The 23,244-nt window shown below is 42.5% G+C and overlaps 1 protein-coding gene across 2 annotated transcripts in view; it reads left to right on the plus strand.

Moving 5' to 3' along the window:
• The first annotated feature begins 1,450 nt into the window (after window positions 1-1,450).
• MTFR1 (mitochondrial fission regulator 1) overlaps window positions 1,451-23,244 on the plus strand; it is a 56,980-nt gene continuing 35,186 nt past the window's right edge. Inside the window, exons 1-3 of one of the 2 annotated variants that reach the window (XM_054708313.1) lie at window positions 1,451-1,569; window positions 18,610-18,722; window positions 22,747-22,889. In XM_054708313.1, the coding sequence (XP_054564288.1) occupies window positions 22,824-22,889 (66 nt within the window). In that variant the 5' untranslated portion in view covers window positions 1,451-1,569; window positions 18,610-18,722; window positions 22,747-22,823. The remainder of the gene's footprint in view (window positions 1,570-18,609; window positions 18,723-22,746; window positions 22,890-23,244) is intronic. The other variant, XM_054708312.1, reaches the window with a different exon arrangement.

Consider the following 23,244-nt stretch of genomic DNA (forward strand, 5'->3'; position numbering starts at 1 on the left):
GTTTCCTAACAAATTACTAAAAAAGGTAGCAGCTTGCCACAACAATCATTTATTATCTCAAATCTTCTGTTGTATGAGGAATCCATGGGCAGTTTAGCTGGATATCTCTGGCTCAGGGTCTTCCACAAGGCTGCAATCAAGGTGGCAGTTGGGCTGCAGTCATCTGAAGGCACAAGTGGGAGAGGATCCTTCTCCAAATTCACTCACATGGCTGTTAGCAGGATTCAGTTTCTCACAGGCTGGTGGACCTGGGATCTTGTGAATACCAGAAGGAAGTGACCATTGGTGGCCCTCTTAGATGCTGCCTATCACAGAAATATAAACCGAGAATGAAAACACAAATTGATAATATATTTCCCAGCTCTGTGTACTGACAGGCTAGATTCAACAAGCACACCCAATGCCTAGACCTCCCTCATCCCTTTCTGCTGTGTTCCCTGAGCTCCTGGGCAGGGTTAGCTTCCAGGCTCCCTCTCTCCATACCTTCATTATAACATTTGGTGCTTATATACGTTAAATTTACATTTCTATCTCCCTGTTAGCCTGTAGGTTCACTGAGGGCGTGGTTCACGGCTTAAAAAAAAAATCTTTGTACTGTCATAGTGGGCCCCCCAAAAGCCCTTGTTGAGTAAATGAATTAGTGTTTTGCTGAAAGAGGCAAGCCCTCGCCAGGGGAAGACTTGGGAGCCAGTATCAGAATGAGAGCACGGGTGCCAGCCCAAGTGACCTCTGGTATCAGTTACAATGGGAGGGTAAGTGACACAGCCTATCAGCAACAGCCTTTTGAAAGGCCGGACACAAATACTGATAGGTTTCTCCCCCTACAAAGGAAACTTTTATCAGGCCTTCACACACCTTGCTATATTTTCATGACAAAATTATGTGAAACCCAGCGTGTCCTAGAATATTATTTAAAAAGCACTATTAAAAAGCAGGTGTGTCCCAAATGAATCACAGTAAACAGACGCTGGAACTGAAGATGGTAAACGAAAATCCTCATCCACCAGGCACTCTGTAGGACCCCGCACCCTCATTCTCCCTTAAACACAAACACACCGCAGAGGTGAGGTCCGTAGAGGCCAATGATCTCCCGCGTGCACACCCAGTCTGCAGCGTGGGATGAGAGGGCTCAACATGTGTCAGGTTAACAAGGGCTTAAATCTCACAGCTTCTTTCAAGGTGTTACACACTTCAGGCTGCATTCAGAAAGAATAGGGGTCGTCCCGCACACCTAGAGCCTGAGGTTTACAAACAAAGTACTTCCCGGGGCGGAGCAGTGAGGCCACAAAGCGAGGTCCGAGAGAAAGCGCCCGCACCCCCGCGGAGCCCCGCGCGCGTGCGTACAATGGCTACGAGGGGCAGCCGCCGGCGCGCGGGGCGGCACCCTAGCCTTCCGCTCAGAGCCCGGGGCCCGCCTCCGGGCCGGAGGAAGCCGCTGATTGGTCAGCCTGGCCGTGGCTTGGGGGAGGAGATTGGGTGATTGGCAGCAACGTCGTGGGACCGCCAAGCTGGAAGCCGGAGTAGCCGAGGAAGACGCCTCGCTGCCTGCCTCGCTGCCTCGCGGCTGGGGTAAGTGAGCCTGGGGACTTGGGGGAACGGTTAGCATCGGGGCGAGGAGGCGCCCCGGGCCTCGCGGCGCTGGGAAGCCCTGGTAACAGCCAGGGCAGCAGCGGAAGGAGCGGGGTTCGGGCTGGCGGGGAGGCTGGCGGGCTTATGGGGGCGGGTTGGGTGGCTGCGCGGCGGCTGAAGGGAAGCGGAGAGGTGGTCGGCGGTCGGGGCCGCCGAAGGCCCGGAGGGGTTGGAGCTTTGGCCGAGCGGAGGGAAGTCCGCAGAATTGCCCTGGAGGCTGGGACTCACCGGTGTATCTGCCCCCTCCCCCGCCTTCGGAGCCCGTCGTTCGCTCGCTCACCGCCAGGCGGCGGTCCCCTCGGGTGTCGCGCCCTCTCCACCGGACGGGGCGGGCGGGCGGCGTCGGCGGCCGCGGCGCCGGTCCGGCCTCGGGACTCCGGGAGGAGGAGCGCACCGCTGCTGCCTGGGAGGCTCAGGCGGCCTCCCCGGGCGTGGGTGGTTGGTGTGACTCGTCGCCTCGCACAGCTTCCCTGTGAATCTCCCTGTGACCAGGATTTACCTTAAGCCGCCAAGGAAGGACCGACCTTTGGACGTGTAAAAACACATTTTCTTACGGGAATCTTCAGACGATGCCGAGGCTGAGAGGATGGTCTGAGGAGCTGGGCGTCCCCGTCACCCAGCTCCATCAATTAATTACCTGTCGGTCCTCCTCCCCGGGTTGGCGGGAAGCCTGTCCCAGACACACCGTTTAATCTCTTTTGCATCTTCCTGCGGCTTTGCGGTGGTCGGTGAGGACGCTCCCCGCGGGGTTGTGTAAACTAAGGCCCACGGGAAGGTGCAGTCGGCGCTCCTTTAGTTTGCTGCAAGAATGTGGGTGAGTTCCCCCCCCCCCCCCCGCCGGGCAGTTTTTAACTGTCCTCTGCTCAGATTTTCAAAATCACACAAAAAAAAAAAAGTACTCAATAATCCATTCTTGACAGTCGCATTTATTGGTTTTGGACGGTGAGAATAGTACTAATAATTTGCATTTAAGGAGCTCTTGATTACGTATGAAGCGCTCTGAAGTTGTCTCCACCTGTTCATTTAATTTTTTACAGCAGGCGCGTGAAGTAGGTACTTCATTTTACCGAGGAGGGGAAAAGGCTTAGAGAGGTGAAGCAGTTTGCTTAAGGTCATCCTTGATTTAAGGGGGTGGGGTACACCTGGGATTTAGGATGCTAAACCTGGTTCACGACAACGGCCTTGCTCTTTTAACCATAATTGAATGTCTTAAGAATTGCGGAGTAATGTAACTGTGGGAAATTATTTTCATTGAGTTACAAATCCATAATGCGGGGGGGGGGGGGGAATCCTGGAAATTTACATGTGTACAATATCAGTATAGGCGTTTTGGTTTATTTGAAACTGTAAAATGTTAATACAATTGAATTTAAAGTTATGAGCAACATATATAGGTGTAGTTCAATAAGTACAAGTGTCTGTCTCTCCCCCCCTCCCCCCCATAGTATATGCCAGTTAAAGGGGCATGGAAAAGGGGTAAAAATATGTACATCAGTGAATAATCTCTACCTTCTTTTGGCACTTAGCATTTATTGGCTATTTGTTCTGAATACTTTCATCTGTATCCCTCATCTTTCCAATCTCCTACTAAGACAGAATCTTCATCCAAACAATGTTAGAGAAGTCAGGAATTAGATACAGCTGGTCTTATTCAGAGGGCTGTAGAGAAGACCTGTAGAATTGAGTTTGACCTGGTGCATATAAAAGAAACTGATGTGGGTAACTGGTGAACTTATGGACATAAGCAAAGGAATGGAGGAAAAAAACAGTCTGAAAAAGAAAAGAAAAGACAGCATGGTACAGTGCAGGAATTTCTGAAATACTGGTAAACTTTATTTTCCATAGGTTTGTTTTCTTGGGCAGTCTTGGTGATGACTATTATTACTGTATCACTGCTCTTTGAAATGCTAACTACTGCTCTGCTATTTAAGTATTCTTTTATGTGTTTATTGTGTGCTATTGATACAAATTACACAAGTTAGGTAAGCAACAAAAATGACACTATAATCCCATTATTTAAGGATAAACCACTAACCATGCTCTAGTCACTACGCTAGTGTATGCCCTAGACTAGGGTTTGGCAAACTGACCTGAAGGCCTAAACTGACCGGAGGCCTGTTTTTGTATGAAGTGTGAGGTGAGAGTGGGTTTTACATTTTAAGGGGCTGGAGAAAAAATTTTAAAGACTGTTTTGTGACGTGAAAATTATATGAAATCAAATTTTAGTAACCATAAATGATTTTTAAAAATATAGCCACACTCATTTACATACGGCCTTTGGCTACTTTTTTTTTTTTTTTTTTTAAACGAGGGCAGAGTTGAGTAGATTGTGACAGAGACCCAAAAACCTAAAATGTTTATTATCTGGCCCTTTACAGAAAATGTGCCAGCTCCTGTGCTGGACCTTTTTAATGAATGTGACTATATACTTTTTTTTTTTTTTTAAGAATAAAAAAGATTATAATCTGGATTATGTATTGACTTTTTTTTAGACTTAAAACTATTAGATTTTTAAGTTTGCTATGTCTTTCATTTGCTTCCCTCATCTTTCCAATCTTATGCTACTTATTAAGACAGAATCTTCATCCAACAGTCTTAGAAGATTAAGAAATATAATCAGCTGGGTTTATTCAGAGGGCAGTAGAAAAGACCTGTTAAATTGGGATTTAGGATTTCTAGTGTAGAAGAATGATTCAGAAGCCTAGAAATAAGGTTATATTAATTGGTATGCATGAGGTGTATTTAAACAATCCTCTTTTGTTATATACTTTTGTTTTCCAATTTTTAAACAATTATATTTAAGAGGAAAACTTTTACTTTTTCTTTTCTTTTTTAAAAATATATTTTATTGATTTCAGAGAGGAAGGGAAAGGGAGAGAGAAATTGAAACATCAATGATGAGAGAGAATCATTGATTGGCTGCCTCCTGCACGCCCCACACTGGGGATCGAGCCCACAACTGGAGCAAGTGCCCTTGACTGGACTTGAACATGGGATCTCTCTATCCATTGAGCCAAACTGACTAGGGCAAGAGGACAGCTTTTTCTATTCAGATTTTTGTGTGTCAGGTTATTTACGACAAATTTCTAGAAGTGAAATTGCTTTTATGTACATACTAGAGGCCTGGTGCATGAAATTCTTGCACGAGTAGGGTCCCTAGGCCTGGCTGGTGATCAAGGTCAATTGGGGACTTCCGGCTGCTGACCAGGGCCTGCCTTCATTCTGCGCCGCCCCCTGGTGGTCAGCGCATGTCATAGCAAGCGATTGAATTCCCAGTTTCCCGGTCACATTCTCTAGGGCCATGGTCGGCAAACTGCAGCTCACGAACCACATGCAGCTCTTTGGCCCCTTGAGTGTGGCTCTTCCACAAAATACCACGGCCTGGGCGAGTATTTTGAAGAAGTGGCGTTAGAAGAAGTTTAAGTTTAAAAAATTTGGCTCTCAAAAGAAATTTCAATCTTTGTACTGTTGATATTTGGCTCTGTTGACTAATGAGTTTGCCGACCACTGCTCTAGGGGACATTTTACATATTAGCCTGTTTTATATATATAGATTGTTAGGTTGCCCACCAGAAAGGTTGTACTTTTCCCATGCCTTTACCAGTATTGAGGTGTCTCCCTTTTCATCTTTGCCAGTTTGAGGGGGGAAAAAGAGATAACAGTTTTAATTAACATTTCTTTGGTTAGCAGTGAATCATTAAACATTCATATTTATTGTCTATTTGTGCTTCCACTTAAAAAATGCCTGTTTGTGTCTTTTTCCTTTTCCCATTGGGTTTCTGGTCTTTTACTTCTTGATTTGCAAGTACTTTATAATCATGAGGGATAATAACTATTTGTTATATGCAAGTGGCAAGTGGGGTTCTCCATCACTCACCTATTTTCTCTTAAATGCTGCATAATGGCTAATAAAATTTGTGTATCAGCTAGGAGAGCGAGCACTCAGGGCTGCCGTTTTTGGGACCAGCACATGCCATCTCTGAAACAGTTCCTTCATTTATGATATTGAAGTTGTTGCCAGCAAGTCAATCTGCAAGTCACTATTACCAAACAAATTGTATTATATAAATTGATATTATTTAATAAATTAATTTCTCCAACTGGATGTGACTAGCATATGTTGGTTGTACATTAAGTGGTTAGAAGTCAGACAACTTAAATAGGAAGTTAAATCTCCATTACTGCAAAAAATAAAAATTGTAAATCTTTAATATATAACTATCTACATTATAAAAGGCCAGTGTCCCTAATGACCACAATGACCAGACAGACGACCAGTCACCATGAGGTGCATTGAGCACCTCTCGGTCCCTCTTCCTCCCCCCCAGCCCATGAACAGTGGCTCCCGGTGGCGGGGCAGCTTGAAGCTCTGGTGGCGGGGTGGGGTGGCTCGCGGCTCCTGGCACAGAAAATTCAAACCAAGGGGGTAGGAATGAGGCAGTGGATCAGATTTTAAAATAACTGCCTTTGTGAGCTGGAGAAGCAGTCCCGGCTAGGCAGTGTCTCTCACTAAAACGATCACCATGTGTTCCTCTTCCAGCTTGCCCAATGTCCTCAGTGCTGAATGGAGGTATTGCTGCGAAAACTCGGGCGACTCGTGGCTCCCGGTGGTGGGGCAGGGTGGCAGGAGGCTCCCGGTGGACGGATTGTGGCTCCCAGCAGTGGGGCGGGGCGGCTCTTGGAGGCAACTCGCCCCTCCTTTGCAATGTCCCACCCAGCAGTGGGGGAGGGGACAGCCTCCTTCTTTTCCAGCCCCCAACACCCTCTGAAACCCTGGGAAGAAGTGCCCACACGCCCGCACCCAGCCTCGCCAGTGGCTGCTGCTCCCCTCAGCCATCAACCCGCCGGCACAGGAGGAGAGGAGAGGAGGAGGGAAGCTGTTGGTGTGACTCTGTTGGGTTCAGCAGGCCTGCCCGAAACCTCTCCCTGTGTGCCTCCCTGCCCGGCCTCTGCCATCGGGACTCCTGACGCAGGTTCGTCAGGGTTGCCGTCATCTTGGGAAGGTCAACGCCCGGCTGACTGCCAAGGCCTCAGGCAGTAGATGCCCCGCGGTTGCCATGACAAAGAGGTCATGGAGGGTCAAGACACACTACCTCTGGTTGAAGCAGGTGCTGTGGGAGCAAAGAGACCAAAAAAAAAAAAAAATGGTTACATACAATAGCCATCTAACTCCACACGTGGTGTGCAAATTAGTCATTGTTTGAACCAAATTTAGTGCTGGTGTGCCCCATTTTAAGCAGACCCCCCAAATAGACCTACCATGTTGATAATTCACTTTACTACAGAAAGAATGCACAAAGATTCTTGAAATAAGCAAAATACTTTGCACCTCATAGTATGAAACGTTTAAACATCATTAAAAATAATCTCTATGAGTAAAGGGAGTTGATATTAGCAAAATCTAATATACCCAATTCAAAATGTCATTCAGAAATGCATCTACTATGTAAAATCAAAGTATGGTATCTAGGGTTTGGAAAAAGCAACTTTGCTCTACCTACCTGCTTATCCCCTCAGCCTTATGCTTTGCACAAAAGTCTCAATAAAGAGATGGAGCAGAAGGAAAAGTAATGCGTCATGACACTGAAATTTATGTTTCTTCAACAAATATTTATAAAAGTTGTATTACTTTTGTACCTGTATTATAGAAACACAATACAGCTCTGTCCCTATCTTCAAAGGGCTTAAAGTCTCTGTGAGTTCCCGGTAAGGTAAACCTGTAAACAGCCAAAGAAGGAGCAGGTTCCAATACAATTCTTATAAAAATTACTGAGTAAAAAACTGTCCTCACTCTCCCTCTAGAACAGGAATTAAAAGGAGCAAATAAATATAATGAATGAATCTGAACTCCTCTGGGGACCCCACCCCTCAGGGACTAACACAGGTTTTGTGAGGCCTAAAGTTTACTGAACCTGAAGCACTAATTTTAGGGGGGGTTTAATAAGGTTCAAAAATGACTTTATTTAGAATAAGAAAATAAATTACAAATAACTGTAGGCTCGGGGAATCTGGCCCTTTCTCTTTTAAATCATTTCAGGCAGGTTATCCAAAATGCTGCTGGTGGCAACTTGCTTGCTCTCTCCTCCAGAACAAGTCCAGCCCTCACAGGGCTCTGAAGCTTCCTTAGCTTTACCATAAAAAACAAAAAAACAAAAAAAAACAAAAAAAAAAAAAAAAAAAATTTCAACAACACTCCTTTTCTGGACAAAATTCTTTCTTTTTAAATTTTTTAATTTTATCAAAGTAGTAAATACATAGTTCATAATTTATCTTTTTTTTCCTAATAGGTGTGTAGTGTAGTGGTATATCATTGTTGTTTTTATTCTGTTGTTGACAGTATTATAGATGTCTCCCATTCCCCCCCCCCTTTACCCTCCTCCACTCAGCCCCTCAACCTCTGGCCATCACCACACTTTTGTCTATGTCCATCCCCCTCCCCTCTGACATCTGTCAGTCCCTTCCATCCTATCTCATAAAGAGGGAATATGCTAATTGACCCTCACGCCATTGCAAAGATGGCGGTGCCCACAGCCAATAAGGAGGGAATATGCTAATCAACTGCCCCGCCCTCAAATATGGCAGTGCCCACAGCCACAGGATGGCGGCGCCAAGTACCCTCAGCCCTGCTGGGGTGGCAGGCCTGGCTGCTCCGCGTGCCTGCCTCCAGAGTCTCCCACTCAGCCCCCCAGCCGCCCAGGGCCGGACCGAGGCACAGGCAAGCCTTAGATGGTGTCTGCCCGAGGCTCAGGTAACCAGGGCTGGCTGAGGCTTGCGCTGCCAGCAGTGGCAGCAGCAGAGGTGTGATGAGGTGTTGCCTTCCCCTGATTGCTGGGTCGCCTCCCGCCCCTGAGGGCTCCTGGACTGTGAGAGGGGGCAGGCTGGGCTGAGGGACCCCCCCTTCAGTGCATGAATTTTCATCACCGGGCCTCTAGTCCTATACAATAAAAGGCTAATATGCAAATCAACCAAACGGTGGAACAACCAGCCACTATGACCCACACTGATCACCAGGGGGCAGACGCTCAGTGCAGGAGCTGCCCCCTGGTGGTCAGTGTGCTCCCACAGGGGGAGTGCCACTCAGCCAGAAGCCCTGAGCTGGGCTCACAGCTGGCAAGCGCAGCAGTGGTGGCGGGAACCTTTCCCGCCTCCGTAGCAGAACTAAGGATGGCTACTGCTGGCTTAGGCCCGCTCCCCCGAGGACATCCCTTGAGGGCTCCCAGACTGCGAGAGGGAACAGGCTGGGCTGAGGGACACCAGCCGTATGCACGTTGGGGGCGACCAGGCCATCAGGGGAGGGCTGTTAGGGGCAACTAGGCAGGCAGGGGAGCAGTTAGGTGCATTAGGCAGGCAGGTGAGTGGTTAGGAGCCAGTGGTCCTGGATTGCGAGAGGGGTGTCTGACTGCCGGTTTAGGCCTGAGGGGCCCCGGATTGGAGAGGGTGCAGGCTGGGCTGAGGGACCCTCCCACCTTCCCCTGTGCATGGATTTTGTGCACTGGGCCTCTAGTTAATATATAAACCACTATAACAGTCTTTTTCTGTAAGAAATTTTATTAATGACTTTTTGAAATAGAATTATTGTATACTGAGAAGTATTGATATGAGATATAATGTGTACTTTCAATAGAGTGGGCTAGTATCCTAGACTAGAGAAATGATTTTAGATGGAATGGGAATCAACTTTGTGTTTATTTTAGCCAAGATATCTCTTTTTATCCCAATCTGTTTGGGCTTAATTAGATAGGGAGTGCAACCTATAGTTAAATTTTTTAAAAGTATATTGAGAAAAATATCTTGAAATAGCAAGATTTGATTACATAGGTATTACTTGGGATCAGGTTAAATTTATTTAATTTTTTAAAAAATTAGTTAATTTAAACTAAAGCATTAAGATATGACAAAAATCATAAATCATAAAATTATCATAACTCTTGATGTCTAAAGTTGGGAAATAATGTTTCCCCAAAGTTTATATATATTTATATGTTGTTAATTTTATCATTTACTTCTATGGTCCAAAGTTTGAATATATATATATATATATGTGGGTGTGTGTGTATATATATATATATATATATATATATATATATATATATATCTTCACCTGAGGATATTTTTTCCATTGACTTTTAGAGAGAGTGGAAGGGATGGGGAGAGACAGAGAGAGAGAGAAATATTGATGTGAGAGAGATATATCGATTGGTTGCCTCGCGCACATGCCCCGACGAGCTGGGGATCTAGCCTACAACCAAGGTACATGCCCCTAGACCAGAAGCGAACCAGCGACCCTTCAGTCCTAGGGCTGACACTCTATCCACTGAGCCAAACTGGCTAGGGCTGAATAATTTTTAGGTCTCTCCTTTTTAGATTTCACTTACTTTGCTAAAAAATGTACTTGGTTTCTAAAAGTTACATAAGTAGTATATTATTTTGTTAAAAGACATAAACAATACAGAAGTGCATTAAGTGTAAAAAAAAAAAAAGGGGGGAGGATTTCATTACCAATCCTCAGAGCCAATGTTAAGCTTTAGTACCTTCTCATATCTTTTTTATGTGTATACGTAAAATATCTATTTTACCATTCTTTCTATGCTTTGTGGTGTGTTTTTTTTATTTTATTGAAAAATAGAATCACATGTATATGTTAGCTCTCAACATTTTCATTTAGCATTTTATTATTTATAGCTCTTTTTGTTTTAATGGCCATAAACTTGAATGGGTAGGTATATTGAATTTAATTATTTTCTTATTAATGGACATTTAGTTTGCCTCTAGATTTTATCTTTTACAACTAATGCTTCAGTAATGGTAAATACCCTTACCAGTTTTTAAAAACTAAACATCTCGCCCTGGCTAGTGTGACTCAGTTGGTTGAGTGTTGTCCCATGCACTGAGAAGTCACCAGTTTGATTACCAGTCAGGGCACATGCCCAAGTATGGCTCCATCCCTAGTGTGCATCCCGATTGATGTTTCTCTTTCTCTTTCCCCAGTTCTCTCCCTCTTTCTACCCCCTCTACCCCCTCTCATTTCTCTCTAAAATCAATAAAACGTATTACAAAAAACGAGATCCTTTGCCCATTTTTTATTGGATTACTTATCTTGCTTTTGTTGAGTTGTATGAGTTCCCTATCTTAATTTACAAAGTTATAATTTAGTGAGTCTTGCCAGTAAGGCAATTTTACAGATTGAATATTCAGGGAACAGTAATTCATCAAAATCACCTTTGAGGTGAATTTTCATTACTTTGCTGGGGTCAAGGACAGCACTTTTATTTTTTAATTCTTTATTGTTTAAAGTATTACATATGTCTCCTTTTTCTCCCATTGACATCTTCCCAGCCACTCCCACCCCCTAGCACATGCCCTCACCCTCCTACTGTCTGTGTCCATTGGTTATGTTTATATGCATGCATACAAATCTTTTGTTTGATCTGTTAACTCCCACCCCTTCCCCCTGCCTTCCCTCTGAGGTTTGACGGTCTGTTCGATGTTTCTATGTCTCTGGATCTATTTTTGTTCATCAGTTTATATTGTTCATTGTATTCCACAAATGAGTGAGATCATGTGATATTTATCTTTCTCCGACTGGCTTATTTTGCTTAGCATAATGCTTTCCAGGTCCATCCATGCTATTTCGAATGGTAAGAGTTCCTTCTTTTTTATAGCAGCATAGTATTCCATTATGTACGTGTACCACAGTTTTATGGATGTACCACAGTTTTTTAATCTCCTCATCTGCTGAGGGGCACTTAGGCTGTTTCCAAATCCTAGCTATTATAAATTGTGCTGCTATGAATATAGGGGTGCATCTACCCTTTTTGATTGGTGTTTCTGATTTCTTGGGATATATTCCTTGAAGTAGGATTACTGGGTCAAATGGGAGTTCCATTTTTAATTTTTTGAGGAAAATCGATACTGTTTTCTACAGTGCCTGCTCCAGTCTGCATTCCCACAGCAGTGCACGAGGGTTCCTTTTTCTCCGCATCTGGACCAGCACTTGTTGATTTGTTGATGATGGCCATTCTGACAGGTGTGAGATGGTACCGCATTGTTGTTTTGATTTGCATCTCTCGGATGATTAGTGACTTTGAGCATGTTTTCATATGTCTCTTGGCCTTCTGTATGTCCACTTTTGAAAAGTGTCTATTTAGACCCTTTTCCCATTTTTTGATTGGATTATTTATCTTGCTTTTGTTAAGTTGTATGAGTTCCCTATAAATTTTGGAGATTAGACCCTTATCGGATATAACATTGGAAAATATGTTCTCCCATGCAGTGGGCTCTCTTGTTGTTTTGTTGATGGTTTCTTTTGCTGTGCAGAAGCTTTTAATTTTGGTGTAGTCCCATTTGTTTATTTTCTCCTGTCTCCACTGTCCTAGGACAGTGGTCGGCAAACTCATTAGTCAACGGAGCCAAATATCACCAGTACAACGATTGAAATTTCTTTTGAGAGCCAAATTTTTTAAACTTCTTCTAATGCCACTTCTTCAAAATAGACTCGCCCAGGCCTTGGTATTTTGTGGAAGAGCCACACTCAAGAAGCCAAAGAGCCGCATGTGGCTCGCGAGCCGCAGTTTGCCGACCACGGTCTTAGGAGATGTATCTGTAAAGGTATTGCTTCGAGAGATGTCTATATTTTGCTGCCTGTGGTTTCTTCTAGGATTTTTATGGTTTCCTGTTTTATGTTTAAGTCCTTTATCCATTTAAAAAATATATATTTTTATTGATTTTAGAGAGGAAGGGAGAGGGAGAGAGAGAGAGAGAGAGAAGAGAGAGAGAGAGGGAGAGAGAGAGAGAGAGAGAGAGAAACATCCATGATGAGAGAATCATGGATTGGTTGTTTCCTGCATGCCCTCCATCGGGGATCCAGCCCCCACAACCTGGGCATGTACTCTTGACTGGGATTGAACCCGGAATCCTTCAGTCCACAGGCCAACGCTCTATCCACTGAGCCAAACCATTTAGGGCCCTTTATCTATTTTGAGTTTATTTTTGTGTATGGTGTAAATTGGTGGTCTAATTTCATTTTTTGCATGTATCTGTCCAATTTTCCCAACACCATTTATTGAAGAGACTGTCTTGACTCCATTGTATGCTCTTGCCTCCTTTGTCAAATATTGCCCTAACCCAGTGGTCGGCAAACTCATTAGTCAACAGAGCCAAATATCAACAGTACAATGATAGAAATTTCTTTTGAGAGCCAAATTTTTTAAACTTCTAACGCCACTTCTTCAAAATAGACTCGCCCAGGCCATGGTATTTTGTGAAAGAGCCACACTCAAGGGGCCAAAGAGCCACATGTGGCTCGCGAGCCACAGTTTGCCGACCACGGCCCTAACCGTGGGCTCAGTGGATAGAGCGTCGGCCTGCGGACTGAAAGGTCCCAGGTTCGATTCCTGTCAGGGGCATGTACCTTGGTTGCGGGCACATACCCAGTAGGGAGTGTGCAAGAGGCAGCTGATCATGTTTCTCTCTCATCGATGTTTCTAACTCTCTGTTCTTCTCCCTTCCTCTCTGTAAAAAATCAATAAAATATATTTTAAAAAAATATTAATTGAGCATAATGGCTTGAGTTGATTTCTGGGTTCTCTGTTCTGTTCCATTGGTCTATATGTCTGTTCTTGTGCCAGTACCAGGCAGTTTTGAGAACCGTGGCTTGGTAAATATAGCTTGTTATCTGGTAATGTGATCCCTCCAACTTTGTTCTTCTTTTTCAGGGTTGCTGTGGCTATTTGGGGTCTTTTTATTCCATACGAATTTTTGGAGAGTTTGTTCTAGCCCTGTGAAATATGCCATTGGTATTTTAATGGGGGTTGCATTGAATCTATAGATTGCTATGGGTAGTAAGGACATTTTAATGATGTTTATTCTACCAATCCTTGAACACGGTATATTCTTCCATTTGTTTATGTCTTCTATCTTTTTTTTCAACGTCCTGTAGTTTTCTGAGTACAGGTCTTTTACTTCCTTAGTTAAGTTTATTCCTAGGCATCTTAATTGTTTTGTTGCAATGGTAAATGGGATGTTTTATTTTAGTTTCTCTTTCTCTGAGTTCATCAATGGTGTATAAAAAAGCCATAGATTTCTTAATGTTAATTTTGTATCCTGCTACATTGGCAAATTATTAAGTCTAGTAGTTTTTTGATGGAGTCTTTAGGGTTTTCTTTATACAATATCATATCATTTGTGAATAATGACAGTTTTACTTCTTTTCCAAATTGGATGCCTTTTATTTCTTCTTCTTGTCTGATCACTATGGCAAGCACTTCTAGTACTGTGTTGAACAGGAGTGGTGAAAATGGGCATCCCTGTCTTGTTCCTGTTCTTCGGGGAAATGGTTTTAGTTTTTGCCCATTGAGTATGATGTTGGCTGTAGGTTTATCATATAAGGCTTTTATTATGTTGAGGTATGCTCCCTCTATTCCCACTTTGCCGAGAGTTTTTATCAAGAAAGGGTGTTGGATTTTGTCAAATGCTTTTTCTGCATCAATTGATATGATTATGTGATTTTTGTCTCTCAATTTGTTTATGTGATGTATCACATTTATTGATTTGCAGATATTATACCACCCTTTCATCACCGAAATAAATCCCACTTGGCCGTGGTGTATGATCTTTTTAATATATTCATGGATCCGATTTGCTAATATTTTGTTCAGAATTTTAGCATCTATGTTCATGAGGGATATTGGCCTGTAATTCTCTTTCATTGTGTTGTCTTTATCTGGTTTTGGTATTAGGGTAATGCTGGCTTCAGAGAAAGAGCTTGGAAGTGTTCCATCCTCTTCAATTTTTTTGGAATTGTCTGAGGAGGGTAGGTTTTAGTTTTTCTTGGAATGTTTGGTAAAACTCCCGTGAAGTTGTCTTGCCCAGGGCTTTTGTTTACTGGAAGTTTTTTTATTACTACTTCAATTTCTTCCATAGTTATCGGCCTATTCAGATTTTTTGATTCTTCCTGATTGGGTTTTTGGAAGATTATATTTTTCTAGGAATATGTCCATGTTGTCTAGGTTGTCCAGTTTGTTGGAATAGAGTTGTTCATAGTATTTTTTTTTTTTTTATAATCCTTTGTATTTCTGTGGGGTCAGTTGTTACTTCACCTCTTTCATTTCTGGTTTTGTTTATTTGGGTCCTCTCTCTCTGCTTCTTGATGAGCCTGGTTAGAGGTTCATCAATCTTGTTTATCCTTTCAAAGAACCAGCTCTTGGTTTTATTGATCTTTTGTATTATTTTGTTTTTAGTTTTTTTGGTCTCTATGAAGGGCAGCACTTTTAGTCAGTGAAAAATATTATTGACTTCCAAGTTGTGTGTACTTCTTTCTATTGATGTTCAGGTTCACTTAAGGTATTTGAATAGTCTTTTCAAAAGATTATTTTAAAATTGATGCCAGAGTACTAAATTTATTGGCATGGGAATGCTTAAATAAAAACACTTTAAGACGAATATACTGATGTCATTTACTGTAAGATTATATTTCAGAGATCCTTACATGAAAATGGCAGACCTTTAATTCAAGTGGAAATATAGCTACCTCTAACTTCTTTTATGTCACGAAGAGAAAGCTGACCTCTAAAAATGTTACAGAAAATGTTCTTCAGTTTAGTTTCATATCTAAAACACATTAACTTGAAATATCTTTCATCAAATTTTAATTAGCTTGTGTTGTTAGACTTATCTAAACAGATTTTTGTTGAGGGATGTAGCATAGGTCATGACATTCATTTGTGTACTGAAAAAAAAAAAAGGACACATTATATGTCAGATTCTATGCTAGGTGGCAGGAGACTACACCAGTGTACTTAATTTTTGCCAGTAAATTTTACCCATAGGTTCATATTGTTTCATAATATGGTAAAGTTTTCTGACTTAAAGTCTCAACTAGACTGATTTTGTAAGTGTAGCAGTGGTCACTAGATTTGAACTTCAAGTTTAATCTCCGAAAGTAGCTTAAGTTATTTACATAGGTTTGATAACTTTTCATTATGCCAAGTAAGGACTTTTTTTTTTTTTTATGTTTTCAGGAGTTTTAATGACCAAGTGTAAGGGAAGGGTGAGGAGAACCCATGCTATTATAGTTAGCTTTGGGAATCACATGGTCACTTAGATGGGGGATCTCTTTGACAGTGGGGAGTCTGGTCACATCCTTCTCTAGCAGACACACACTGAGTTCAGGGAGACATCCTTCCACACCTGGGTCATCTTCACAGATCCTGGCTGGAGCTGATGGGGAAAAGTGTAACAGTGGCAGCCTTTGACCATTACCTGGTACTTATTTTGTAGCACTAAGAAATGCAGATCAAATGGTCGTCCAGCCCAGTCAGTGTGGCTCAGTGGTTGAGCGTTGACCTATGAGCCAGGCAGGAAGTTACAGTTCCATTCCCGGTCCAGGCACATTCCCGGATTGTGGACTCGATCCCCAGTATGGTGCATGCAGGAGGCAGCCTATCAATTATTCTCTCTCATAATTGATGTTTCTCTCTCTTCTTCTCCCTTCTTCTCTGAAATCAATAAAAATATATTTTTTAAAAAATGGTTGGCCATCCACAAAGGGCATCTCAGAGTATTTCACCTCTGATTTCTAGTTCCCAACCTGATAGCTATTCACCACCACATAGCTGCCAAAGTATACTGGGAGATGGAAGGCACTGTCTGAGTTATCTTCAGTTCCAGTGTGGAAATCCATCTGCAGTTCTGGGTTTTTGCTGAAAAACAGGGGAGGTTCCCCTTTGATTGCCATTAAAGAACAGGACAAGTTTTTGTGTGTTTCTTTGGTATGGACAAGGACAAGTAAAGGACAATTTTTTTGTTTGTTTTTTGTACGGGACCTTTACCTCTGCCATTGTTGTGTCTTCTGCTGGGCAGCTCTTTCAAATTGTGTTTAGTTGTGTGTGATCTTTACAGTGGCAGATTATCAGTGAGGACATTTTTAAAAAAATCAAGTAACACTAATATATCCCCATATTCTAAAAGGAAAGGCATTTTTATATCAAAAAAGTAGGAAGGACATATTCTCAAATTAAACAGTAACTTTAAATTGAATAAGTTTTTGTTTTTTACTTCATGGTCCTTATTTTTCTTTTTTTTTTGTTTGACACCAGACTGTATACTGTCATTTGGGATGCACTGATAGAAGTGTACCTAATCTCTTACTATTCTGAGAAGAGGAAACTTTATTCTAATAATTTAGCCAACTGAATAATTAAGAATGTCCTATTAATCTTCTTGGACTCTCCTATATAATGGTCATATTCCTCTCTCATTGTGAAGATAATTAGATGACAATTTCCTTGAATAGTTCTCAAATACCTCCTAAAAATAAGCTCCAATGTAGTGTAGAGTTTAAAGGTTTTGGCACTCTTATTTTATTGATTTTAGAGAGAGAAAGAGAGAGAGGGAGAGAAACATTGATCTGTTGCCTCCCATACACATCGTGACTGGGGATTGAACCTACATACCCTGACTGGGAATGGAACCTGTGACCCTTTGGTGTATGGGATGACACTCGACCAATTGAGCCACACCAGCCAGGGCAAATTTTTTGGCATTTTAAATTTAAGGACAATTGTTATTACTGCTAACAGAGTTATTGTGGAACTACACTGATTTAAGTAATTATAATTACCTCAAAAACTTGTTGCTTTAGATGTAAGTAGTATTGCAACTTAACCTCCTGCCTTTATCTTACCTTATAATAGACAAATATGCAAATTGACCGCACCTTCGCTACGCCCAAGCCACGCCCACCAACCAAGCCACGCCCACCAGGAAACCGTTGCAGGGACACGGCTGGGGTGCGGCGGAGCCCAAGGCCCGGAAAAGCTGCCCGGGGCTTTCCGGGCCTTGGGCGCCAGCCGGGTGCCTGCTCCGATCGCAGGGACCCGGCTGGGGTGCGGCGGAGCCCAAGGTCCGGAAAGCCGCCCGGGGCTTTCCGGGCCTTGGGCGCCAGCCGGGTGCCTGCTCCGATCGCAGGAGCGAGCCGACCTGGGGGGTTGGCTCGCTCCTGCAATCGGGTGGCAGGGACGCTGGGTGCAGCCGAGCCCAAGGCCACCGCCCCGGGCCAAGCCAGGACCCTGAAAGAAGGTAGAAGGCGGTGGCCACAGCCAAGGCCTGGGTCCCCGGTGCCGGCAGAAAACTGGTGCAGGCAGCCAGGTGAATGAAGGTCTATTGCACGAATCTTCGTGCAAACGGGCTACTAGTCTATAATAATAAAAGTGTAATATGCTAATTAGACTGGACAGCCAAATGACCTTCTGGATGTCCTTCCAGATGACCTTCTGGATGAAGCCAGAACTGTGAGGGCCCAGGCAGCCGCTGCGGCTGTGAGGGCCGAGGCAGGCCGAGGCAAGCTGCCGCGGCTGTGAGGGCCAAGCCCCTTGCATGAATTTTGTGCATCGGGCCTCTAGTTTTCTTATACTAGTACTGCTTTGTATTTCTGTGGTGCCAGTTGTTACTTCTCTTTCATTTCTGATTTTATTTGACGCCTCTCTCTTGTCCTGTATGAGTTAATCTTGTTTATCTTTTTAAAGACTCAGCTCTTGGTTGCATTGATCTGTGTGTGTGTGTGTGTGTGTGTATTCTGCTTGGTTATTTCTGTTCTGATCTTTATTATTTCCTTCTGCTCACTTTGGGCTTTGTTGTTATTTTTCTAGTCCTTTTAAAGTGTATGGTTAGATTGTTTATTTGAGATTTTATTTTGTTTCTTGAGGTAGGCCTGTAATGCTATGAATTTCCTTCTCAGGATTGCCTTCACTGAGTCCCAGATTTTGGGTTGTGTTTTAATTTTCATTTGTGTCAAGTTATCTTAAAAATCTTTTTAAATTTTTATTGTTATTTTTTGTTAATCCCCACCCAAGGGTATTTTTCCATTAATTTTTAGAGAGAGTGGGAGGGACAGTGTTGAGGGGGGAGAAGAGAGAGATACACAGATAGACAGACTTGGAAAAGACACATAAATTGATTGCCTTCTGAATGTGCTCTCACTAGGCTGGGGATTGAAACCTGCAACCAAGGTACATGCCCTTGACCAGGAATCGATCCCGTGACCCTTTGGTGAGTGGGCTGATGCTCTAACCACTGAGCTACTGGCAGGGCTCAAGGTATCTTTTGATTTCTTCCTTGATCTTATTGTTAACCCATTCATTGTGTAGTGATGTGTTATTTAGCTTCCATGTGGCCTTAATGACACACTAGATCATTATGTGTTTGTGTCTTTTTCAGCTTTTTTCTTGTAGTTGATTTCTAGTTTCATGCCATTTTGGTTGAAGATGCTTGATATGATTTCAGTCTTCTTAAATTTATTGAGACTTGTTTTGTGTCCTAACCATGTGGTCTAAGCTAAAAAATGTTTCATGTGAACTTGAAAAGAATGTATGTTCTGTTGCTTTGAAGTAAAATGGTCTGAAAATAATAAGTTAAAGCCATCTGATCGAGTGTGTCATTTAAGACCACATTTTCCTTGTTGATTTTCTCTCTGGAAGATCTGTCCATTGATGTTGATGGCTGTTAAAATCCCTTACAATGACCGTATTACTATTGATCTCTCCCTTTATGTCAGTAAACATTTGCTTAATATATTTAGGTGCTTCTATGTTGGGTGCATAAATGTTTACAAGGATTATATCCTTTTGTTGGGTTACTCCTTTTGTCATTTTACTAGAGGCCTGGTGCATGAAATTCCTACATGGGTAGGGTCCCTAGGCCTGGCTGGTGATATGGGCCAATCTGTGAGGCGATCGGGGCCCCCGCTTGCACCCATCTTGGCTGGGCACCGCCCGCTGATCACCCCGCCGGTTGCCCCACAGTGGTCAGCACATGTCTAACTCCCAGTCAGTTGAACTCCCGCTGGCAGGGGGGCAGTTGGGGGCGACCAGGCTGGCAGGGGGGGCAATGAGGAGCGACCAGAATGGCGGGGGGGGGGGAGCATTTGAGGGTGGCCAGGCCAGCGGGGGAAGGCAGTTGGGGGTGACTAGGCTGGTGGTGGGGGGGCAATTAGGGGCGACCAGGCCGCCAAGGGGAGGGCAGTTGGGGGTAATCAGGCCATCAGGCAGAGGTGGTTAGGGGTGATCATGCTGGCGGAGGGCGGGCAGTTAGGGGCAATCAGGCAGGCAGGCAGGTGAGCACTTAGGAGCCAGCGGTCCCGAATTGTGAGAGGAATGTCCGACTGCCGGTTTAGGCCCAATCCCCGGGATCGGGCCTAAACCGGCAGTCGGACATCCCCTGAGGGGTCCCAGATTGGAGAGGGTGCAGGCTGAGCTGAGGGGACCCCCCTCCCTGTGCACGAATTTCGTGCACCGGGCCTCTAGTTTTTTTATAAATGTCTTTTTGTTTGTTTTATTGATTTTAGAGAGAAAGGGAGAGGGAGAGAGAGAAACATCAGTAATGAAAGAGAATCATCGATTGGCTGCCTCCTGCGTGCCCCCTGCTGGGGTTTGAACCATGGCCTTCCAGTTCATGGGTTGATGCTCAACCACTGAGCCACACCAGCCAGGCTATTACTCATAATTTTGATAGTTTTTTTCTTATTCTTAAAGAAGACCCTTTAACATTTTATGTAATACTGGTTTGGTGGTGATGAACTCCTTTACATTTAAAGTAGTAATGAATAGTTATGTAGTTATTGCCATTTTATTAACTGTTTTCTGGTTGTTTTGTTACTCTTCTGTTTCTTTTGCTCTCTTGCACGTTGATGACTTTCTATAATGCTTTGTTTGGATTCCTTTCTCTTTATTTTTTGCATATCTGGTATAGGCTTCTGTTTTGTTGTTACTGTGAAGTTCAGATATACCAAGCTATGTTTTGGCAGTCTATTTTAAATTGATGGTTGCTTAAGTTTGAATGCATTCTTAAAGCACTACATCTATTTACTACCCTCTCATTTGTTTTTGTCATCATATTTTACTTATTTTGTGTGTGGGTGTCTGTATCCCTTAATTTATTATTGTATTTACACATGATTATACTACTATTGCCTTTTAACCTTCTTACTAGCTCTATGATTGGTTGATCTACTTTTACTAAGTGTTTGCCTTTATCAGTGAGATTTTTTTCTTTCCGATATTTTCTTTTTTTAAAAGTTTTGACCTTTTTCCCTTAAAGGAGTCCCTTTAACATGCTGGTTTAGTAGTAATAAACTCCTTTAACCTTTGCTTGTCTGGGAAATGATCCCTCTTGGCTGATGTGGCTCAGTGGTTGAGTGTTGACCTATGAACCAGGAGGTCACGGTTCAATTTCAGGTCAGGGCACATGCCCGGGTTGCGGGCTTAATCCCCAGAGGGGGCATGCAGGAGGTAGCTGGTCAATGATTCTCTCTCATCATTGATGTTTCTATCTCTCTCTCCCTTTCCCTTTCTCTCTGAAGTCAATAAAAGTAAACTTAAAAATTCTGAATGATAATCTTGCTGAGTAGAGTATTATTGGGTGTAGGTACTTTCCTTTCATCACTTTGAATATATCTTGCCATTCACTTCTGGTCTGCAAAGTTTCTGTTGATAAATCTGATTTTCTTATGGGGGTCTCCCTTGTTTGTAGCTAGTTGCATTTCTCGTGCTACTTTTCATATTCTCTCTTTAACTTTTGACATTTTAATTATGATGTTGGTGTGGATCTGTTTGGGTTCATCTTGTGTGGGACTGTTTCCTAGACTTGGGTCAAATTTTTTTTGCCAGATTAGGCAAGTTTTCCTTTTTTTTTTCCTTGAAATAGTGTTTTTTTCTCCCTACTATCCCTCCTCTGCTTCTATGACTCCCCCATGACACTAATGTTGGTGCATTTGATGTTCCAGATGGTCCTTTTTATTTATTTTTTTAATAAATCTTTATTGTTCAGATTATTACAATTGTTCCTCTTTCCCCCCCCCCCCCATAGCTCCCCTCCACCCGGTTCCACCCCACCCTCTGCCCTTACCCGCCCCCCCCCCACTGTCCTCATCCATAGGTGTACGATTTTTGTCCAGTCTCTTCCCGCACCCCCCATACCCCTTTCCCCCCAAGAATTGTCAGTCCACTTCCTTTCTATGCCCCTGATTCTATCATATTCACCAGTTTATTCTGTTCATCAGATTTTTTATTCACTTGATTTTTAGATTCACTTGTTGATAGATGTGTATTTGTTCATAATTTTTATCTTTACCTTTTTCTTACTCTTCTTCTTCTTAAAGAATACCTTTCAGCATTTCATATAATACTGGTTTGGCGGTGATGAACTCCTTTAGCTTTTTCTTATCTGTGAAGCTCTTTATCTGATCTTCAATTCTGAATGATAGCTTTGCTGGGTAGAGTAATCTTGCTTGTAGGTTCTTGCTATTCATCACTTTGAATATTTCTTGCCACTCCCGTCTGGCCTGCATAGTTTCTGTTGAGAAATCAGCTGACAATCGTATGGGTGCTCCCTTGTAGGTAACTAACTGTTTTTCTCTTGCTGCTTTTAAGATTCTCTCTTTGTCTTTTGCTCTTGGCATTTTAATTATGATGTGTTTTGGTGTAGTCCTCTTTGGATTCCTTTTGTTTGGGGTTCTGTGCGCTTCCTGGACTTGTAAGTCTATTTCTTTAACCAGGTGGGGGAAGTTTTCTGTCATTATTTCTTCAAATAGGTTTTCAGTGTCTTGCTCTCTTTCTTCTTCTGGCACCCCCATAATTTTGATGTTGGTACGCTTGAGGTAGTCCCAGAGGCTTCTTACACTATCTTCATATTTTTGGATTCAAGAGCCAGTGAGACAAAAGTGGGACCTGGTAGATTCTGTTCTGTCAGGGGTGGCAGTAGGAGTGGTGTCTTCCCAGGACCAATTCTGTTGCAGTTTTGGATGTCTTTCCTGGCTTTGTAGCCTGTAAGTCAGGTTCTGGTAAGATTGTTATTTACTAGATATATTTTCATAAATATATTTCCTACTTAAATTAGCCATAAGTAGGTTTTTGTTGCTTCTAAGAACCCTGACTGGAAAAAAAATACTTTAAAAAATTGTACCATTAGTTTACTCAAATTTGATTATAAGCAGTATTTGTTTTCTTGTAAGTAAATTTAGACACAGTTTAAAATGTTTTAGACTAGACTTATTTTGTGAGACATGTTGCAGATGGTAAAGATTCTTAATACTTTCATTTTAATATTTGTATTTTAAAATTCTAGTGTTTTTTATGGATCATGCGCTGCTATGTACGCCTGAAGTACTTGAAATGCAAATCTGGAGACACTTTGCCATCTAAATGCTTGGCTGGATTAAGCGCCTAATTAGGATGGTTTTTCAACAGGTTGGAGTAAACATGCAATCGGTGAGTGCTCAAAATTCATTTTTAAAATCCAGGCAAGATTTTTTTCTGAGAAAGTGAAATGAATCTATATATGACCAACAATTCAATATGTTTATGAACTATTTAATTTGCTTGCTGTTTAAATGATATAAGAAAATTTTTACCTAGCATCCTAAGTGAGGGAGTAACTTTCTGGGTTACATTGAAAACTTACTAGTATTCATTTGATTGTTAAAAGCAATGTATTTGTTATTAGGGAAGAAAAGGGTTAAGTGTATGTAGGAGTCATTGAATGAAATATGTTTGACTAACACATAACTCAGTGTTGTGGAATTATTAATATTTAACGCTATATAATGTGGTTTATCACATAACT

The sequence above is a fragment of the Eptesicus fuscus genome, chromosome 19 (genome assembly GCF_027574615.1).
Source record: "Eptesicus fuscus isolate TK198812 chromosome 19, DD_ASM_mEF_20220401, whole genome shotgun sequence".
Taxonomy (NCBI): domain Eukaryota; kingdom Metazoa; phylum Chordata; class Mammalia; order Chiroptera; family Vespertilionidae; genus Eptesicus; species Eptesicus fuscus.